At 37.7% G+C, this 23201-nt stretch overlaps 1 protein-coding gene across 4 annotated transcripts in view; it reads right to left on the bottom strand.

Moving 5' to 3' along the window:
* The window catches only part of NAALADL2 (N-acetylated alpha-linked acidic dipeptidase like 2), a 503669-nt gene that overhangs the window by 188937 nt on the left and 291531 nt on the right, over nt 1-23201 (bottom strand). For all 4 annotated transcript variants that reach the window (XM_030028786.1, XM_030028785.2, XM_041126840.1 and 1 more), the window contains one exon: nt 4672-4822. In XM_030028786.1, the coding sequence (XP_029884646.1) occupies nt 4672-4822 (151 nt within the window). The remainder of the gene's footprint in view (nt 1-4671; nt 4823-23201) is intronic.

Below are 23201 nucleotides of genomic sequence, written 5' to 3'. Positions count from 1 at the left end.
AACACAGTATATCAGATAGAGCGGTGCAGCTGGTAATGATAAGGTGTGGGGGGGGTTGTTTATGGCAACCACTAAAATTATGTCATAAGTTAAAAAAAAAAAAAAAAAAAAAAAAAAAAAGATCAAGAGTATATGTAAACATATATACACACACCCCTAAATTAAAACATGGCACTGTAAGCTTTTCTTTCTCCCCAGCTTCAGTCTGCCCTTAAGGAAAGGAAAAGAAAACAAAAAACCCATCAGCCTGAATTTAGACAGTAATTTTACACCAAGTTATCTTTGCATTTCATTTATCTGATGCTATTAGCAGAAAGTAAACACAAATTTTGGAGGAAAAAAAAAAAAATTCCCAGGATCATTTCCACAGCTGCCAAGGCAAGCATAGAAAAAACTATCCTTGTAACTGTGTTTTGTTCTTTAACAGAACAGACAAACCTGAGCTCAGGACATCTTGTAAAAAGTCATGATGATTTATAACACAACATTTCAGAACATATGTTGCATATGCATGGTTAAAACTGTTACACAACATTCTATTTTCTAGTTAACTTCTGCTCAGCTGGATGCTTCACAGGAGTAAAATATCATGAAGTAAAGGACAGTAAGGACAAACTCAGATATGAAGCAAGAAGCACATAAACATACAGAATCACAGGGCTGACTAAAAATAAGTAGGCATACATTTCCATCACAGCATATACATATTTAGCCATATTCCAAGTAGTAGCAGTAGTTCCTTGTGTTCACAGAAGAAGAACTGGCTAAGCTCAATTAAAGAATGACACATGACTAAAGAGGTGAAAGCCATGGCCTTTTTATGATGCATATTTGGTGTTCTTTAACTTTTGCTGTAAGTTATCAAAACATGGGGATCCCAATGTGGTGGGTTAACCTTGGCCAGCTTTCAGACACCTACTCAAGCCACGCTCTCACTCCCCCTACTGAACAGGATAGGGAGAGAAAATAAGATGGAAGAGCTCATTGGTCAAGATAAAGACAGGGAGAACACTTATCAATTACCATCATGGGCAAAACAGTGTCAACTATTGTCAATTAAACCAGATTTGGATAGTGAGAAACAAACCCCAAAAGACTGTAACAGCATCTTCACCCTGCTTTCTTCCAGGCTCAGTTTCACTCCCCTGCCTGCCCAGCATTCTTGTCCTTTCTAAAATGCCTTCAGAGGCACCACCAACCTCACTGATGTGCTCAGCTGTGGCCTGCAGCGGATCAACACCTCACCAACTCCTTGTCTTCCTTGTCCCTTCCTCTGAAATCAAATCCTATTAGCAATGTTTGAGGAATGCTCACGTCAATTCCTCTGCCTGAATAACGTTCACTATTCACAATTCTAGGGACACTGTGCATTTCCCCTGTGTTACTGATTTTTCACCCAATCTCTGTAATACGGCTCACATGACTAGCTGTTAACAATGACCTGAAGCATGGACTACTTCCAAATATACCGCTTTGCCTTACTGTTATAACCTCTGCATAACAATTCTCTAAAACAACATTACACTTGAAACTCCAGCTGATAGCATAAGATTATATTTTACAGCTGTTATATTTCAGCATTTTTAAGCTTACAGTATTTTCTATGATGCTGTCTGAATTCTTCACGAAATAATTTCTATTCCACCACTGCACAGATAGGGATTCTATTATGAGGTACCTTATCTTGGCGGCAGGGTTCTTAATGCTTATCACAATGCCACTTTTCTATTTACATACTAGGATTGACAAATAGGTTCTATCCATATTTTTGTTTACTGAGCCATTTCCTGTGTGAAAACAAATTTGATTTAAAATGGCTCTGAAGTCTAGCAATGGTGAAATCTAATATGTGTCTGCTGTACAAAGGTAGGTGAAAGGAATTGCAGCGTTGAAAAAGTCAAAATGGAAAAAAAAAAGTAGATGGGGTAAGTCACTCAAGTTTTATGCTATTATTGTAAATTTTATTTTCAGGATAATTTTTGCCACATAAGTCTCTTATCTCCCTCTCAAGCTTCTTAATCCCATATGTTTAACTCGTTTAGTCCCATCCACTGGATCTGTTTCATTTCAAAAGCAGGAAGAGAGAAGAAAGATTTCTAAAAATGGATGATACTAGTCTTTGGCAATCAGAACCAGGAACACAGAACTGATGCTCACAAAGGCTCATATGATTGTTTCAGGACTGATATGACATAGGATTAGGAGAGTCTTAGGAACAGAAGAACTAAATTATCAAAGCTGCAGAAACTTTCACATAAGTGCTGTTCACTTCCCTTTCCACATCATTACTTCTTTCCCTTCATTAAACAGAGATCAAAAAAATCATGCCACTCATAGGTAGGAGGCATCTCACACCCATCCTCAAGCTATTTCTGTACATTCTAAAATAATTCATATGCAGAAGCGCAGCATTTGATCTTCACGAAACAGAAAATTTGAGGTAAAACCTCACGAGAACTCCAAAGTTCTCTCTGAAGCGTTAACATAAACCCCATTTGAAAATGTTGTCAATTTTGAGAAGACATCTGTAAATGGTGGTATCTCCTGAAGATTTTTTCCCTAGGAAAAAACCTGGAGCAGTCCAAGAGAAATTTGTTTTCAGACTAAAAGAATGTGAGAAACATAGGCAGTGGCATGAAAATACAAGTTTCCTACCTTTTATTCACCTAGTACAAGACTAACTTTGGATCACTCATCTTACTAGGAATTTCCTAGTAAAAGGGAGAACGGTGGTAGGAGCAGTCCCTGAGATTGCAATAGTAACAGTTCTTTTGGCAATGTGTGAAGTGCAGATGGTATCAAAGATATGCCAATAACTTAAGCAGGAGCTTCCAATAAAATTTCTCATAGTGCATGTTATACTCTGTGAATCAAAGTGATAAGAGGCAACCCTGGGTATCTGGCACTTTTATTCTACATGTAGTCAGTTTAACTACCTTATATGCAAGCGCATCCCTCAGGCAAAAGTCTGCGCTCCAGACGTATGTATTTGTCGCAGGCATAAGTTACCACTAACCAAACTAATTCATAGTCTCCAAAGAAGAAAATCATCATCAGAAACACAGAAATTACTTCCATCTGATCCACCTTCCAGTGACAGAACCATAAAAAAGAGTTTCCTCAAGTGTTCCTTTGAGCTCCTTCCAGCTCATCATTGCATTCAATGATCAAAATATAAATGATTTTTGGAACACGATAGCCGATTCCTGCTTACGAATGTTGCACAGAGATTTAAAACTACAGGCAAGCCATACTAAGGGTTCTAGTACAAACCATCCACGTACTTACATCACCATTTTCCATATAATTACGCTTCTTTCTCTCAAACTGGAGATTGGAATGCACACTGCCAACGGGATCATTTACTGACAGAAAACCAACGCATGAAGTTTAGACACTGAAGTGGCATCTTCATGTTGGTGTATCTGTTTTAATTAGCTTTACTTTCCATGTAGGGTAAATAAAACATTAAGGAGTCAGCCAGACAGATAAGCGACAAACTGTTTTTTGAATAGCTCCATGAAATGAGCAAGAATAAAGCTTAAAGAGTGTTATATTTACCTCTGTAGCTCCCAGGGCACTTTTAAGAACACTGGGTCAGGTACACTGAGACACTGAGAAAATGTGCAATTTCTTTCCCACTGAGCTGTCAAGGCATTCATGCTGTGAACAGCTAACACCCTTCTTTGACAACCAGGCAAATATTTCTATTTTCTGCCATTCTAGTCATGAAGTATCTCAGCGTTGCCTCAGTTGATTTAGCGCCAATTCAAGTCAGACTTTAGATGTCTGAGCTAGTAACCAGACCAAATATTCTTGATGAAGCCATGTCACAAACTCATAGACTGCTGCTTAATACATTTCCAAATAGTTAGATAGTAAAAAAGGTTGTAAAGCTGAAAAGGCAGCAGAGAAGCAGAACACACATTCACTGAACTGCTAGAATGGAAATTTAAGTAGTACATACAAGTCAAATATGCTGCCGCTTCTATTTATTGCTAGCATTGCTTTTAAAAAAAACCCTTAAACTTATAAAAGACTGTGTAGTTCCTTAAAATCAATTCTTTATTTCCCATACTTCAACAATACATGTATTTTGAAAAGCCTAATTGATAACCAAGTCTATGCAGCCAGAACTGAGACAAGGCTAAATGAACACACCCTATTCAAGTGGTAATTGCACAAAGATACTATAAACATTAATTTTTCTTAAATCTTTTCAAATATAAACTTCTGATTACATTGCTATTGACCAGAAGTTTCCAATACCAACACCATGAAGGTGGAAAACGGAATGAAGGGAAGAATACTTCTTTCAGTGGGGACAGATCCCATGGAGCCTGCTCAGAAACCACTGGATTAGTACTTCACAGCTTTTCTTTTTTTTCATGGGATATGAATAAGCAGGCAGGAATAATGGTTCAGTGTGTGAATACACATATACAAAAAGCAACAAAGCAAATTATTTGGAGTACAGAATTTGTGCCAAGAGTTTAGAGTAAAGCACTTTTGAGGTTGGATTCCATCCTTTGAGCCATGCTGCATTACACAGTGTTCCTTTACTCAGTTTCTATTTCAGGCAGGATTTGGTTTAGTGTTTTAACTCCCATACTTATGATCTACAAAGAATTAAAACGTCCATTAACTGACTATGCCTTGAACAGTACTTACCAATACTGGCATAACCAGGTGTTGACGGATCTCCTCCACCATTCAAGGAAACCATAAAAGCTTTATCAGCAAGATCTGTAGTCTTTGGTAAGTCACAAGGATCAACGTAAAGAAGAACACCACCAAACCCTGCATCTTCTAACAGAGAAAGCTGAGGATAAAAAAACAACATAGGTGGCTATTAACAAAAACGATGTCTGAACACATTATTATTTATTTTAATAACTGTTGAGATAGAGGCGTTATCATGCATCAGGTTCTCACCATCCTATGCTCTGTACAAACCAAATAAAGACAGGTGAAGTTCCAAACTCCTTGTAATATAAAACCAGCAGCTATTCTTTGAAAAGACAAAACCAAAACCCCACAAAAATAATTCAAACTCATGTTTCCCAATTCAGGTCAAAAGCTACTTTTAAAGCCTAACAACAAAAGAATTCTTACTTTTAAATGATATGTAGCATGTTGAGGAAACACAGTGCTAACACTCACTACAGCTGCATTTGAGATTTGCAACTGTTCCATCTTCACCTCTTCTATTGTGACAGTCAGATAAGGCTGGTGGGTTGGAGATGATATTCAGATGAGGTACTGGCCATGATTCAGTAACATACCTAAAGAGATCCAAGTGGAGCCACCTTTCTCCGTACTCATTGGACACTTGCTAGATTTACAAGCTTAACATATTTTCATGTGGTATAAATACCATCCTGAAAATGCCTTTAGTTTTGAAACTAATCTCATTAAAACATCTTCAGTAGATCTTCCATATCTTCCCTATTATTAGCAGTATGACACTCCTGCTTAGTTTACCTCTTCAAGGACATGCTTAAGTGTGTATAGCACATACTAGATGTTTGCATACACTGGCATCGGTCTTGAACGGGATTTCTGGAAACAGTTAGCTCTTCAGTTAAGAGAGAAAACAAAAGGAGTTTACAGATTTTAAAAAAAAAAAAAAAAAAAAAAAAAAAAAAAGCAGCAGTCTAGCTTGCCCAAACCATGGAGTCTGCCTCCTGTCAAACAGACAGCTTTTATTCTGTCTCATTAGAACATCACAGCTTGAGTTGGTAATGGTAATTAGCCTTTCCAAAAATCTGTAGATCTGGGGCAGCAAATCAGGCAAACTTCCCCAAAGTCAAGGACGAAAGCATCCAAGCACCACAACTTGCAGCAGCCTGTAGATCAATTTTGACTGAAAAACCTCAGGTTTTCCCTTTCATAGAGAACTGAAAAATAAGCAGATTTTATTCTGAATCAGATGAAATCGAAGTGTAACATGGCAAATACGCCTATGAAATGAGATGACCTTTCTGTGTAATGCTCTGCATATTTGGAATTGACTGAAGACTACAACAATGACACAAAACTATATTAACATTTTCAGACAGAAGTAATTCTGTTATTTAAGACTTATCTTACTATTCACTCTGCTCTACTGATGACTTTCCATATGGTCTGAGGAATGACTGCAAGTATATGTTGTTTCTGGACTGCACAACTCTCATTCTTTAGGAACCCGAGAACTTGTTACCATACCTCCATTTCTCAGTTCCATTATCCTTCTCCTTCTGTCTTTCAGACCCTTCATTTTTTTTCTGTGTGTATATATGTATATATTCAGTTTAACTCCTAGCTGTTGGTTTTAAGGAATGTTTATGCATAGCTCTTTGTGGCATTACAAGTATGTAAATTACATCAATATATGGCATTCAGTTTAAGCCTCAAAAGCATTTGATGTTTAGTTCTGCTTTTCTTGAAAGTTAAGACGGAAAAAAATGTATAAAATAGCAGCCTACTATTGTGACTCGCTGAGACTTTGACACTATAATCTGAATTCAGATAAACAGATGCTAGTGAACCTGTGAATCACTTGTGTAATCTTACATATCTTATTCAAGCAACCCCGCGATGAAAAGGGATAGTCTCTTTGAGAGAACTCTATTCAGATGAATATGAGTGTGCAGAGTGAGAACGTGACTAGCACAGATGCTTAGAAATGTAAAAGGTTAAAAATGTATTACAGACCTTAAACGTAATGCAAGACTAAAAATTTCCAAAAATTTCCAAAATGGTAGGTTCATTTATTATTGTAATGTTCTGTTTCCACTTCATGTTCATATTCAGATATTCAGCCAGGATTTGATTGCACAATAAAAGGGGTGGAGACACTATACAAGAAGCAGGGCGCATCATAGCTAAATGATGTAACAGCCAGGATTTAAAATAACAATTGTCTTGTCTCTTCCTGCATCCATAACCAGTATGGTTTTATTCATGTCTAGTCTTACTTAATAGGACAGAAGATAGGAAACACAGATGCAGTCTTTTTTTTTGAAGAGAGTTTTAAAAACTTTGTACTTAACAAATCACTATTAAATTCCTCTGTTTCACTGAGAGAAGGTAACTACACGGTTGTTATTCACAAAGCGCAGCAACCACTGCTGCCATGGCTACAATCTCTAGTGAAGAGTTGTGTTGTACATGTGAAATTATAAAACAGCTTTCAGGTTTCACCTATAATTGCTGCTTTTTAACTTTCCAACAGTGACATCACAACTGTGCCAACGATAAATAAGTACTGTTGCTTCCGTGTTCATCTTAAAGAAGTCAATAACTTAACAGCCATAAAGTGCCCTAGCACAAAGAATCTGAGGAAGGTACTGAGTATTTTTTTACATGGCTAAAGATGGTAGATTTAAGTCCTTCAGGTAAACTGGTACACATCTATTCAAATCAATGGATTATCTTGGATCGTAGAACCAACCAACAGCAGAATCTGCTCCTTACGGTTTTGGGTGTATGCCTCCTCCCTCTCCCAAAGCCACAAACATCTCAGAATAAAATGGAAACAGCAGAACCCTTGACAAGAAAAGAGATGCTGGTGTCCACCGTTAACCCTTTCATTGTTTATGGCTGCTTAAATCCTCAGTTTTTAGAGTCACTTAAAAAACAGTAACTCTCTCAATCCAGTATATTAAATTGCCCCATAAAACATTCTAGACTCAGTTTAATCTAGTATGAGACACTTGCTGCTTTATCAAAGGCTCTGTTGTGTAACTGGGGACAGATTAGCCTTGTAAACTCTACACACCATAAGGCACCATTAAATTGCCTTTTAAAGATGATGTGGCTGAAGCAGTGAAAAGACACATCTTTATTTTAAGTAGCGACTACTGATTTTGGAAGCCTTTATTTTACTCAGGGACATTCTTACATAATAAGGTATTGTTTGAATGTAAAGTGCAATAGCTACAACATCAACAGCTTTAGTTACATTAAGAGGGCACCCTAATAACACATTCAAGTTTCTGGACAGGAGAGCAACATAACTGACCTGGAAGAGTAAACAAAACCAATTCTTTATACAGGCAGATAGCAACAGTCTAAAGAACTTTGTTTTCCTCTAACAGGAAAACTCAAAGCTACTTCTCCATTTTAACCGCACCATCTCTGAATGTTGCAGAGGAAACAGTTGTCTTTTGTATCGGCACACTGGTAACAGAGACCAGGTCTGTACTCCACGTTTGAGCCAAGCTTTACTGTCGGCCTTTGGCCACAAACCTACTGGCAGATAGGTATTAAGTAAAAAATAAGGAAGTTGAGCACGACTCTTTGCTGGAAAAAAAGAAGCAACAAGAAGCAGGGGGCCACTACCTCTCACAGATTACTTTAAAGTGCTTTATCTCACCTGAGGCTAGTGTGCGCCTGAATGAGTGCTTCATTAGGGCGTTATGTTAGTGATGTGAATGCAGGAACAAACCTACCAAAGAGAAGCAACTACAGCCTCTCTGTATGAAACTCCAGTATAACACATAAGAGCTGTCCTTAAATGACTGGTTATAAACAGGGAAGCAATGCAGCAGGCACTGGCTTCAAGCTGTATTTGTTATCTTTCAGCTGCGAGCAAAGTCCACCTCACTGAAGATCATTTCCCCTGGTCTCCTCTTCCCAGCTGCGACTAACCTTGCACCTCCCAAGCATCAAAAAGCACAAGAACAATGAGGTAATCAGGCTTCTGTCTTGTCCAGAAAGTACATTGGACTGGTTACCTGCTAACCACGGAGCCCCAGAAAGGTTAAAAATATGCACATTGAGGCATGTAGCTGTTTAAGCAGTACTCTCACTTTCCAGCTGAAAATAAAGCCTGACTGCATCAGCAGTACTCTGATGTTCTGTTCATGGGAGCCACAGGCAGGGTTGAGTTTCAGCTGTTATTTTCTGGGCAGAGAGCAGAAAAGCACATCACACTTTGGTCTAATCTGGATTACAGCAAGTGCAGAGACAGCTGAGAAAGGGCTTCCTAAACTATTATCTCTATGCATCCGAACACCCTATCTTCTCTGATCCAGCAAGACCCTAACGACTTAAAGACAATTAAATGAGCATGGCATCTTTTCTCTCGTTTTAGTTGATTCCCAGTAATAGTTCTGTTTACAAATTATTTATAAAGTAGTAACGCATGATCAACTGGTGAGGTGCATCACAATGTAGTATATTCCTAAAAGTGATGGTTAACAATCATTTTGAATACATTAGAAAAAAAAGATGACACAGGTAACTGTGGATTATATCAACCTACCAATTACATATTAAACCAGCTGCTCATTATTAGCAGTTTTTCCCACTACATTTGCAAGTCGTGCCAAAATATGGCCAAACTTCCCAAGAACCTTGCTGTGACACTGTCTAAACAGTTCTCCGTCTTTGTGAAACCTCCTTGCGATCAGTCATGGTGTTATATGTGCAGACAGCTACAATATCAGCATTGCAGTTTGTCTTCCCCTCTCTTTCCTGGTGAAGGTCATCTCTTCTCTCTCCCCTTTATCCCTCCTCTAAAGTTGTAACAGCTATGCTTTATAAGGTACAATACCAGCCCCATTACTGATAAATATTGCCTCTGCAAGGCTTCTTTAGTCTGCTTTCTATGCTTGCCCTTTTATGTGTCTTGATCCACAGTAATGATTGAACCACTGATTAGTTGGCACAGAAGACTTATTTCACAGGAGGAAATATCTCAGTGTATTCCTGCAAGTTTAATGAAAATGGGATATTGAGTAGACAAGAGGTAGATCCTACTAATGTACCACACTGAGAAGGCATTAATAAAATCCAGAGAGCTTACCCCTTTATGGAAGGGGGGAAAAAACATGTAAGAAATCACAAGAGCGACAGATGGAAAAGAACACAGAAACTTGGACCACAAATTAGACACCACAAACCCCAACCTCGAGAAACAAAGCTGTGAAAACCTGTTCACAAACCCATGGAACAACCTGTTCTCTTATCGAATGATACATTATGTAAGATAACACAGTTCAGTACAGGAGATATTGTCTTACAATTCTATATGATAAGTGACTTTGTCGTCATGGAAGGTTCTACCCTTACTCAAAACAAGTAGCACTAACACTGTGTCTGGAAAAGTTGATTTAAAATACAGCAACTTTCTACTGAAGTTCACCATTTGTATATACATAAACAGGAGTTTTTCAGCATGTGATAAATCAAACTCTAGTGCTGGAAAAAAATGAACCAAATCTCTTCATTTTACTACAGGTTCCCTTCTGTTACATTTTACCTCTCAATAATAGGTTCAATACAAATCCAGCGACACTTATTAGATCTAATTCTGTTTTCAACTATATTACATAAGCCTTCAGACTTTCAATCATTACATAAAGGTTAACATGTATCAGTAAATAAAACACTATAAACTAGCTGCACAACAGTATTTAAGATTTCTCTTTTACCTCGTTATCATGTATTTTCAATACTATGCTAGTATAATTTAAAAGTCTACATTTCAAAAAGACCTTCAGCACACAATGCTGTCTCAAGCGAGAAGTGCCTCAAAATGTAGTTCTCATCTTCAGAAGGCATTCACATGCATGTATTTCACATTACTGAAAATGTCTATCTTGGCTGTATCCTCACTCCTGTACATAGATACTTACATTAATAAATAGTATTAGGCTGTTCGTTGAAACTACTCACACGTTTTTTAAGGCCTTTCTACTTCCTCTTCCTAAAGCCAAATTCACAATTGCACTGTTTATTACAAGTCCATTCAGGTACTAACACAGTAAAACCTGGACATAACACATTCATAAAATAAAAACTTAATGGATATTCCCGGTTATATGTTGATTGCCTGTATATAATCACCATCCCCTTTTCTCTGCCCCTTCTAGGTAATGCACACAAACGCATGCAGAATTTTATAATCAAGGTCATAATACATATGGAGCATTGAAACAAAAAAAAAAATTTAAAGAAGAAAAACTAATTAGTAAAACAAACAATACGATACACACAATAATATTTCAGAGGAAGAAAGAAAGTATCTCGAAGATATATTAAAAAATACATACATGTACCTACTATGTATTACCCTCTGTTTAAAATCAAATATATTCATAAAAAATTGTAGAAGCTGTATCTCCTATTGTCATTACACTTCAGTGCAATGATCAGCATTAATTACACAAACAACAGTAACCAGTTTTTAACTATTGCATTTTTCAATTTGTAGTGCAACGTGCAAAAGACATGGTTCATTAATCTGAGGCGCAGCTACTAGCGGGACAGGCTACAAGTTATTAATTACTCTTTTCTACTGAAGTTCCAATTAAAATCATGACGCTCTGAAAGGAACTCCCATCTCATTTTACTAATTGGCAGTATGTAAAATCATCAAGTAAGGGGAAAGCAACATTTAAAATGTTGGAAGACCTCACTGACATAACTTCTTTTTATTTCTGAAACAGATTGCTTGAGTTGAAAAATAAGACTTTGCATACTGCAGATTTAATTAGATGCCACTGTCCTCTCAATTACCTACTATAATACAGAGTCCTTGGAAGATGCAGTGGTAACACAAACAAGATTCAAGGCAGGAAAAAAAACCCCAAACACCTAGATACACGTACCTTCATTTTTATACCACTCTTCCAAGTCGCATATTTTTAACAAGTAAGGTGGCAAAGGTCCATTTTGGCTTCAGATTGATTTTTTAATACTGCACTTAATGTTTAATCCCGCTTCTGTATTTCCCATCACAGAGATCTAGGGACAGTGTTCAAAAGAATTCTGTGGCAAAACTCTGTCTGAAGAGGTTTTGGCTTTTGCTGATCAATCCTCAAGGTGCTGCATTAAGATAGTAAAAGAGATGGAGGACATAGCCAGTTTAATGGCTGACTACATGGGGATGATGAAAAGAAATACATCTTTCCTATTCAGCTCAAACACTGTCCTTGTCTAAGGAATGACACTATTGCTATATTGAACAAACAGGACTGGGAAAAGGATTAAGCTGCGTAAAACCTCAAAAAGCTAGAAATGCAGACAACGGTGATCTCATAAATGACAGGCTAGTCCCATAAAGGTCTTAGAAGGCAGAAAACATACTGCATTGGAATTAAACAAACTATTCCCGACATACGGTGCCATATATGTGATCAATACAAAATCAAATACTTGCTCTGCATCATGGCAAGACCTTAAAACTTTGATGTACTTACTATCAGAGAAATGATAATATGAAGTACATTTATTTGTGGAAAGAGTCTGACATGCATACCTAAGATTTTTTCAAGACATTTTTATTAATCACTTTCCAAATTGAAATTGTCATTCACAATTTTCAATTTTCAGAATTTTATCCTTTTTAGATCTAAAACTTATTTCTAAGGAGAGGAGATTTCCCTCTTGTGTTTCCTGGATGTCCTACAGACTGTGGGAGGAAAAGCAGGAAGGAAGGGTGAGAAACCTTGGAATGTTAATCATAACAATCTGCGTATGAGTGATGAGGCTGTATGGCAGTGAGGAACAAGAGCTACTTTGTACATAAAGTTCCCATCAGTTGCATTTTTAACTATATTCTTCTGTCAGATAAGTGCTATTCAAGGGCAGCAGAGTTTTAAATTAGCGCTAACCACAAGAAAACTGATTTGTGCAGGTTCATGAATATCAGCTTGTAGATGTAAAAGAATAAGGTAAGTTGTTTTTCCTTAGTGTGAATATCTTAAGAAGAAACTCCTGGAGGGAACCAAGATAGGCTTCAAGGCTCCTAGCCCATCAATGTGGAGCAGTACTAAATCTCCATGCTAGTTCAATCCCTTTTTGCAGCAGATGTGGCCATTAGGAGTCCTTGGAACCCTTCAGCCCCACTAGAAGTGCTTTCGCAGTAGGAGTGACGAAGCTGTCATGCAACAAAATGTACATACTCAGCCTTCCCACAGACATCTCTCATATACCAGTTATCCATTACCATATGTATAGCTGGCCCTTTTCATTCTCTGAGGCAAACAAACAAACAAAAACCCCCAAATGGAAAACCAACACGTTCTAACACGTCCCACATGTTGTAATTTTCTAGTGATGTTGGCCTGAATCCCTGCTGGAAATTACTCCCCATAGCTCAGGATGCTGTCTGTGACAGAGCCACGTTTAAATTTCCTGTGAGTTATGCTATATTCAAAAGCCCCAGAATGGCCACCTTGTCTAAACTACCTGCATTTTTTAAAGAAGCCCATCAGCGTTGTCTGAACACGGATAAGACTATATATAGCCACAAAAGAAAAAGGAAAGCAAAGCAAATGCAAGACAGGCAATCAGCACTGGGAATCACAGCACACGTGCAAAGAGCGGCAGCTTCTATGGTGCAAAGCTGAGAGAAACTCACGCCAACAAAAGGAATAAAGTGGTGAATAAATTAGAACTACCATAAATTGGCAGAACTCAAACCGGATCAAGAGTTTCCAAGCATTCATGTATCATGCTGAATCACAATTCAGCTTGTTGTCTACTAGTTTGAACCAGAAATCTAGGCACTAGCCTCTGGATAGCCATACTAGTTGAGGAAAAACCTCTTGAGACATTCCTCCCCCACCTCTAAACCAAAAAGCAGTTTGGTTTAATCCTGTAATTTTTTTGCACAGCAAAATTTTTAACGTCATGGTCCTGATTGTGGTATTAAGCTTATAAAGAACTGAATGTTTTGTCCCACACTTTTTCTGTTTGCTGTCTGCTCATCTTCTATACAGTTTTATCAAAGAAAAGTAATTTGTTACACATCAGCGGTTTTTAAAAATGGAATTTTTCACAATAGGGTACTTGGACAATTAAACATAAGCCAGATATACTGCCAGTTCCCTGCACTAGATTTTAGGAACTTTTAATACAAATCGAGTGCATATTTTATTGCTACATCTTGCTTACCACTGCTAAGAAAATCACAATGTTCAATCTAATTAAAAATGAAATTGAACTACAATTCCCTAGAAACAAGGGCTGATTGGACTCAATAAGCTTTACTTAATTTATTTCAGAAACAAAATAATTGAATTGCTTACAGTCCAGAAAAAATGCTTCATTATTTGATGAGTATATAATACAAAGTCTTTCATATTGCTATTGCATGCCTACATCTCCAGGAAATACTACTCACTTTTAAATAAGCATGTAGAGGAGCACTGTGTGTATAATAAGTATCATTAAATATTCAGTAAACATTAAAAAGAAAAAAACAAACAGACTGGATGAATGTCCACGAGTGACCTCCAAAAAGCCAATAGCATTTCCTTGTTCATACTGAAACTGTTGTTTCTGATTATGTTTATGGCTATTTCAGTCTATGTTTAGACTCCATTATAGAGAGAATAGAGCTGAAGATCCATCATACAAAAAACAACTACACAAAGATATAATTATAATCTTGGTAAATCGTCAGGAATAAACTGATTAGACCCTTAGTTGTATTTTATGCATTCTACTGAACTTTAAATCCAAAATCAACCAAACAGCCAATACAGTCACAGGCCTGACTCAAATCTGCCAATTTCCCCTTACTTTTTTTTTATTAGTATTATTATTATTTATTTGTTTTCCTACCACTAGAAAGATGAGGTCAAGTCAGCAGATGCAGTTTACAAACACTGTTCCCAGCACACCGGGCTTCTCATACAGAAAGCCACGGTGTCAAGTTTACATCGCCCTTCCGCACCTCACGCAGGGCACAAAAAAACCACAGAAGGTTTTCTCTGGTGCAATTTCACTGTTCCAGCAGCCATACTGTTCGCTGCAATCATTTAGGCCACCTAGTCTCCACTTCAGGGAGGTCTCAGATCTCTGCAGTCCATTTCTCCTCACCACTCTTGAAGCCAGCAGCAAGCTCCCAGCCGGGAGATACCCCAACCATGAAACAACTTGCGGCAGACCAACTTTCAGTATCAGCTTGCTTGCATACTACAGTACCTGGCTTCGCTTCGGATCTCTTGCCAGTACTGCTGAACTACCTAGTGACTCGCACTCAGGGTAGGACGTGTGGAAGACCGTTGCTTCCTTTGCACTTTGCCATACTGGGCTTCCATACGGAAGGCAACCATGTTCAGAAACCAAAGCCTTCCCGCTGCAACCTCCAGCTCCACAGAGCGCTGTGGCCCCTCGCTATGGCAAATACGGTTTCCTTTGCGCCGAACGAGCTGCGCTCGCCTTGCGGATTTGCCAAGAGGCAGCCCACTGCCGGCGGCGGTTCCCGCCCTAACGCGCCTCAGCATCCCTCACAGGCTGACAGGCCTCACCTCCCCTTCTGGAAGCTTCTGGGTTGCCAGGCAGATTAATCTGGGGCAGCGCATGTGGCGAGGCTCGGCCAATCCCGCTCGTTCTGGGGGTGGAGTGTTTCCTGATTGGTGCACTCAAGCCCATTGGCATCTGCTCCTCCTGGCCTGGGCCAGTGGCTGTGGGGCCTCCCTCAGACGAGGGTCACCATTATTCTTGGTTTAGGATAATATATTTAGCCTGTGGTGTCTTTTCTCTCCTTGTTTTCTGCTAACCATAGCAAGAACGACACACTAACTCCATGCTGTTAAACAGGGAGATGTTAGACTGCAGTACTCTAAGCCTTATAACAAACTGATGAGGCTCCCACTCTGCATTAATACAGAGGACAGGACTTGAAGTCCCGTCGGATGCCGTAGCAGCTCCTTTTTTTAGCTCTTTAGTTACAAATTGAACCCTGAAGTGTCATCCAAGAGAGAAGTGATTACATTCATGAGTGGTAATACTTTACACTCAGTAAATAGTACCACAAATAAAGTGCAAATAGGTGTATTAAAGGGATTTTATCTGTCACTAGAGTAAGAGCTATTAAACATATAACGTGTCAATTTAAAATTATTGTTGCCTGTCCGTTTAACCTTTACCTTCCATCCACGATGAATCTGCATTTTTCATTCTGGAGAACTGTCCATTCTTTACGGAACAGATATTTTGAGAAAAATCTCAATCACAATTTACATGTGTTGCCCTCAGAAATACACTATCCTGCCAGTTAGTCAAACTGAGACCGACCTACAGAGAGTTAGTGAAGCCACTGTGAGTGTCAGTGGGGGAAATATGCTCACATTGGTGTTTCTTCCAGTGGTGAGCTGCTGTCCCTTCGGTAGAGATGGGGACTGTAACCCACTGCCAGTGGATCTCCATCTGCATCACAGAACAGTCACGTTAAAACTGGTAACCTGACAGCATGCAGGAAAACTTAAAGATTAAGAACATATAAATTACAATTTTGTTTTACTGAAGTTACTTATTCGTTGGTCATAGATACGTTCAGCTGAAGTCACAAACCAGATACTTACCTCAATCTGAGTTTTGCCATACTTGCCTCTGATTAAGTGCGTTATCCTCATACTCTGATATTTATGAGTCAAGTTTTTTGTTAAATTCAAAGCCATACTCAGAACAAAAACTTAAGGCAGTGTCATACTAGTCTTAGAAAAAAAAAATATTATTAAAACAAGCTAAAGTGTATCACCTAAGTGCTGCCAGCCATCAAACATCAGTGAGTACACGTCAGGCTTGTTATTCCATGTTCAAGCTACGGAGTTGAGTATTCTTTATTTCTCAGTTATATGCAGTACAAATCATTAACATGGGTATATGTTTTCGGATGAAAGGAGAAGCAGCCCTTCCGACAGGGAGGGAACAGCTGTGTCTCAGTTTACATTGCAAGCATCAGCCTTCTGAAGTCATTCAGATTGCCACAGCCACTGTCTTCTGCCCATAAGGGAAACCCCTACAGCTAAGTAGTGGTCTAAGTCATCTACTGAGAGTATAGGAGGGGACAGCAGCTTATATGTTAAACTCAGGATAGGGATCCTCAAATTCTTATGCTATATCTGCTACAAGAAGTGGCAGGTGGGCTGGAAGACTGAAGAATTAGTACAAGACGTACTACACTGTTAGACATAGTAAGCAAAGGTCTGTGTGTTGCATGCACCTAAAAGCCAGGAGCGTGTCCTCTTTTGTGCATTTGATTTACCTTAACTGTTTGTTAAAACTCCTCCTGGGGATTCTGGGTGTCATTACCATTATCTACTCAACCTCTGCATTAATTACACATAATTTCCTGCATTTATGAATGGTTTCCACAGACAATTCTCCAAACAAGGTAGGCTTTGGACATTAATGGCCCTAGACCACCAACCAAAGCAAAAGTTGGAGACAAAAAAATGGAGACAACAATGTGGAAAAAACCTCATGTTGCTTCTAAAATTACCAGTTAAATAATCAGCAAGACTAGGGCAAGAAATAAGCAGAGAGAAAGGGAAATATGTACTTACATAAAACACCCACATTGTGCATCATATGCAACATAAACTCATAATCTTTGATTCTCTCAACAATCTCTTCTCAACTTACGTGTACCCTGTATTTGGGATATCCTTGGGGTACCTTGAGTATACATTTTCCAGCATTGACACTGAAAGTTAGTACTGTTGAAATGCAAACAGCCAAGTCACCCTACCACCTCCAAGATAAAAGTAGGATTATGACTTTACTAGCTCCATGAGTGTAGATGTTATACGGTATCTATCAAGATATTAGCAGATGTTCTCACAACCCACATAACAATCAGTCATAGATTTTTAATTAAGGCACATTTGCTGCCTCAAGTAATTGCATCTTAGGACGTCTGTTAGATTGTTAAAATACAACTGCCTTCATTAGACCTGTGAAAAAGAATTCCTTTTCACTTATTTTATTATTCTCGCAATTATCATCTTGGAAGATTCTATGAAAAGCTCGTCTATTTCTTTTAAAGTACAAAACGTGTTCTCTGCTCAACTATTTCCTGGGGTATTACATTGTATCCAGGTTTGATGCTTTTAAAATAACACCTTGAACATAATATATCAGTCCCTTTATATATTGTATAACATTGTTATGTATTTTAAAATTTACATTTGGTTTAATTTTATATTTCTAAGTGGAACATATAATGATGTAGAGTATGCTATATGTAAGCCTCAGGCATATCTATATATCAACTAGGAAAACTGCAGACAATTAATTGGTTGATGAATATTTTACTTTCATTTATGGAAAAGAGCAGTGTTTAACTACTTGGTTAGCACGCCTTTAAGTAAATCAATACTCAGAATGAACTTATTTATCTTCCTTATTAGAAAACCAGTCACAAACCAGGAATGATAAAAGAAATGATCATAAAGAATGTGCCCCAGTGTATTAAGTTTTTTCAAAAACTATAAATATTAAAGAAGTTATTAAAAACCTTAGCAATAAATGTTCTTTATAAATTATCAGTACTAATTTCCACTCCTAAGCTCCCCTAGAAATCCCAAAATCAAAAATTTGGCTAGTTTCCATTTTTTTTCATGACTGACATTTCAGCAGCTAGAATTTTTTCCACAAGACCTTATTCATGAACTGTGCTACACCAAACATATCATGAGTGTATCTTTCCTATGGAATATCAGGGTCTATAGTGGAATATGTAATAAAGCAAAGTACCACTTTACGTATAACTGGGGTACAGCAAAACTGCAGGAAATCTACACAGAAATACAACAGCTGAAAAAGTCAACATTTGTAGCTTTTTCTTCCCACGTCCGTCCTTTTTCACTGTTTTCCACTCAGCACATCAGTAAAACAGAGCTTTGGCTCCTCCTGTGACCTATTAAATAGCCCATTTCACCAAAATGAAATAGTAGAAAGAGCTACATGAAGGAGGTCCAAGGTTGAAGTACTTGATGAGAACAGGGATGGCAGTTGTATTAGTTTGGCAGTCACAAAGCACTACAAAGTCATTCATTCACCATCAGTTAAAAAAAACAAAAAAAACCCCACCAAACCAAAACCAAAACCAACAACCCCCAGCTCTTCTTCAGTAACACTAGTACACAATTAGTTCCAGAACATCAATCCAAAATTATGCCCTTGCCTTGTCATAAAAAATGGAGTGAAAAATATAAAACGTGAAAAATATCAACTTACTGTCATAAAGATTTTTCATGCAGTGATTAGGAAAGGAAGACCCCAATACCAAAACAAGGTCATAGAACGTGTGGTTAAGAAAGATGAGCTAGTAACACTATTGCTCCCTGTCACTCTTCTCCTCAACTAGGTCAAGGACAGCAGCCACAATAAAGTCATTTTTGTCTTTCTCTGACAATTTCTTGGGGAAGGCAAGGAAAGACCAAAAGAAAATACCTTTTGAAACCTTGTACGTGAAAACCAAATACAGTTCCCTCTAACGGGCCCACTCAAAAGATTTAGCACCACTTACAGCTCCTAGAACTGCACTAAACTGACTTCTAAATGACATAAACACAGAATACTGTAGTTAGAAGATGAATGAAAAAGAAATACGATGAAACTCATGATCAATCAATTTCTGTTACCACTGTTTTCTCTTGAGACAGAACTTTTACTGAAAGTCTTTAAAGCATACACAACTTCACTCTGGGAAACAAACAAACAAACAAAACCCCAACAAAAAAAACCCCGACCAAATAAAAGCTCAAGCACAACACAATGCTATGCTGTAAGGCCATGCAATTAATCAACGGTCTGACACAGAAATGACGACGATGTTCATATTCCCTGGTGTTTAGCACAGTTTAGGATTCTATAGAAGATCAGGGAATAGTTCCAAGTTCAGACAAGCATTTTCTCATGCCACCTCTTTGCAAATGAGACAAGGATCAAAACCAGCATAAATAGAACTTTCTGTTCTCACCCGTGAATTCCTTTTCTCTGACGACAGATTGGCAGTGATGACTAATCTTTGTACTTACCATTGCTTGCAACTGGTCAAAAAGATGAAAAGAAAGCCAGTTCAGGGTCACATGGCAAGCTTACTTTTTCATCACTTACTCATGTAAAACGCAACTACATCCATTATATTTAGAATATTTATAGTTACTGAAATCACGGTGTCTAAGTCTGCATTTAATTGCACCAGCTTTACACCAACACGCTCAATTTCAATAATTTCAAACTGATAAGAAACTAAAAGTCAGCCTTTGTAACCTTCTATGTGTCAGTGTCTTCACCCATGTAACAAGTGATAGGATGAGAAGAAATGGCCTCAAGTTGAGCCAGGGGAGGTTTAGATTGGATATTAGGAAATATCTCTTCACTGAAAGGGTTATCAAGCACTGGAACAGGCTGCGCAGGGAAGTGCTTGAGTCACCATCCCTGCGGGTATTTAAAAGACATGTAGATGTGGCATTTAGGGAAATGGTTTAGTGGTGGACTTGGCAGTGTTAGGTTTATAGTTGGACTCAATGATCTCAAAGGTCTTTTCCAACCTGAACAATTCTATGATTCTATGTGTAGTGAAGCTAATTCTCTCAGGAGATGGAAAAATATCTAATATACATATAAAGGTTATGATTCTTTTTGATAGTAAATGCTAAAGATTTAATCCTAAAATAGACAAAGTACACAAAGAATAGTTAATTGTAGAAGTAGAGAGAACTTAGATCAACAGGGAAACAAATTAATTAATGCCTATCTTTCCAACAAAAGCCTATATGCCATTAGGAGACACCGAATGGCTAAGCAGTTCTGTTAAGATACTTAAAGCAGGATGACAGATGTTTTAAAATTGAATTTACCTTTTTGAGTTTTTGCCAGCATCTACTAAACTGTCCTTTCAGACAAGATTTCTGAAGAGAATGATCTGTTCATGTGACATTCCATGAAGATACTTACTGAGTTTAGAAGGCAGCTCTGACAGCAAAAACCTTCTCTAACACAGCTCAACTCTTTGCACCCCATAAGATAATCTCTGATTATTAGAAAATAACTTAAAACTTCCAAGTCTGCCTTAGAAACATGTACATTAATTTCAGCTCACAGTCACTGCTGTTAAGTTCCAGGCTTACCATCTAAGATCTTCTCTGGATTTGAGTACAAGCATTTGTGTAACTTCTTCTAAGTATTCCCGTCTCTGTATAACCCTTCTTTCAGAAGCCGTATCAACAAGCTGGTGATGGACAAACACATTGTACAACAGGGCACTAAGTCAAGAGGTTCTTACTGGTTTCCAGAAAAGGGCATAAGCATGACCTATTACAATGAACTGATTATTTCACCCCAGCTGGAGAAAGAAGTTTTATGACTAACTTCAAAATGAGGGCAGAAAGTCTTGAGAAAAAGCAGTGAAGACGTCTGCTTTCCAACAATAACCCCAATTTTTTCTATTCTTTAGTCTCGGCATCTTTTAAAACACTTGCCGCTCTGCGTTTTTTCTGAAGACTGAGCAATTTTGATAGGGAACAAAACAGCTGTAATTTTGCAGAAGACACTGTTAACTAATGATCAGTCTTCTTGGATTAACCTATTTACTCAGCTGGCCCTTCAACAACAAAATAGTCAATAAAGTTATTTTTATTTCTCTATTACACACAGCATTAATCTGGGGCAGATAATATTCTTTAGGAAAAAAAAAGGCATTTAAATTTCGTATGCTTCTTTGAAATGTTTTGATTCTGAAACACAATCTTTTGAGAAAGGTATTTTGAATCGCTGATCTCCTAGCAACAGGAAGGCAGCAGAGGTACACACCTGAGATCAGAGATCAGGTGACAATACAAAGTCTGAGAGATCCTCTCAAGCCATCAATTACACTCACAGTTCTGAATTTACAAATCTGTGATGGATGTAGTTCTCTCCAAATGCTCTTACTGAGCCCCACTTTTGAGATAGATGCAAAAAGAAGATATGAACTTTTCTACGGTCACACAGGTAACCATGCAGAAGGTGGATCTGAACTGTACTGATGCTGATGTAATGCTAATAAGCGAATACTTGGAGCAATATACAAACTCCTCTCTAATAATAGGATAACTACTGCTTTATTTGCTTCCAGAAGCAGCAAATGAAGTACATATTAAAAGAGCAGAATTCAGAGAACATACTTAGTTTTTTACTTAAAAAATGTTTTGCCTATGACATTTCCTCCATGTATTTCTATTCTTTAATATTGCTGAAATTATGGTATATTGCTTATTTATTTAACAATTAACTTCTATAGCCATATGCTTTCTAGGTCTATATGCAGCTTGTGTTGTTCAACCTCATCTATAATAGATACATTTACTAAGAAGTACAAGAGTTCTGTTCAGACAGTAGTAAAATTCAAAGCCATATATTATCACACTTGTATTACTGACATTATCACTTCACATTATCCTTCTTCCTCTAAATTTCATAAAGCAATAAACTTCATGTATAATCCATCAGCATAAAAATCCCAGATGGCTTCAGCTAGGAAATTGACATATGTGGATTTCAAGACATTTGGCTTTGTCCAAAAATAATTATTAGTAAACTGATTTCCAAAATGAAGGTGTACCATCTGTAATCAAATTGACTGAAACATTAACATGTTACCATTCAATGACTTAAGTCAACACCAGAAGATACAAAAGGAAGCGTTGCTTCCTCTTTAAGGACAAGACACACATCTGCCTTTAAATATGTTTGGTTTGTTGTCTGAGGGTTTTTATTGAAGTCTGGGCTTTTTCTGGTTTTTAGGTTTTTTTTGGGTTTTTTTTTGGTTTTTTTTTTTGGTTTGGTTTTCTTGGTTTTTTTCCCCTCTTGGACTGTAGTTAGAGAATATGGTAATAGCAATGCTAAAGATGTCTTTTTTCCTAGTATTTATAAACATCTTCAGAGGCAAACCAAATCATCATGCAACACACCTTGACCATGAGTCACCAACTAGCTTAATTTCAGAAAAAAAGCTTAAAATCTGCTTGGGTGTTATTTAAGGAGCACAGACTTCTGAAGCACTAGTTCTTATTACACTATTAATCTTGAGGCCAAGAGAAAAAGCTTATCTCTTTCCAAGATCCTCAAAGGGCGAAGACTAGTGTTTAGCACACAGCTGCTACCCTCAGAATTGTATCATTTACTCTGGTCTGTTCATACGTAGACTGAAGCTGGAATACTTTGTAGGTAGCTTGTTATATCCGTTTTTGTTTTGTAAGAAGTGGTAAAGCATTAACAGAGTTTTAAATACATGCTTTCCCAAACACGCAATTCGGTATCAAGAAATCTTAAGTATCTACATAGTGAAACTCAACACCACGAGATATTGTAGAGGTAAGTATAAACAGGCTCAGAACTGGAATACACCAATTTATGGAATATTCATGATGATAATTAAATGAGTTGAGACACATTCTCCACTTCAGGAAGTCAAAACACCAATG

The sequence above is a fragment of the Aquila chrysaetos genome, chromosome 10 (assembly GCF_900496995.4).
Source record: "Aquila chrysaetos chrysaetos chromosome 10, bAquChr1.4, whole genome shotgun sequence".
Classification (NCBI taxonomy): Eukaryota; Metazoa; Chordata; class Aves; order Accipitriformes; family Accipitridae; genus Aquila; species Aquila chrysaetos.
This window is presented reverse-complemented; position numbering and strand designations above follow the sequence as displayed.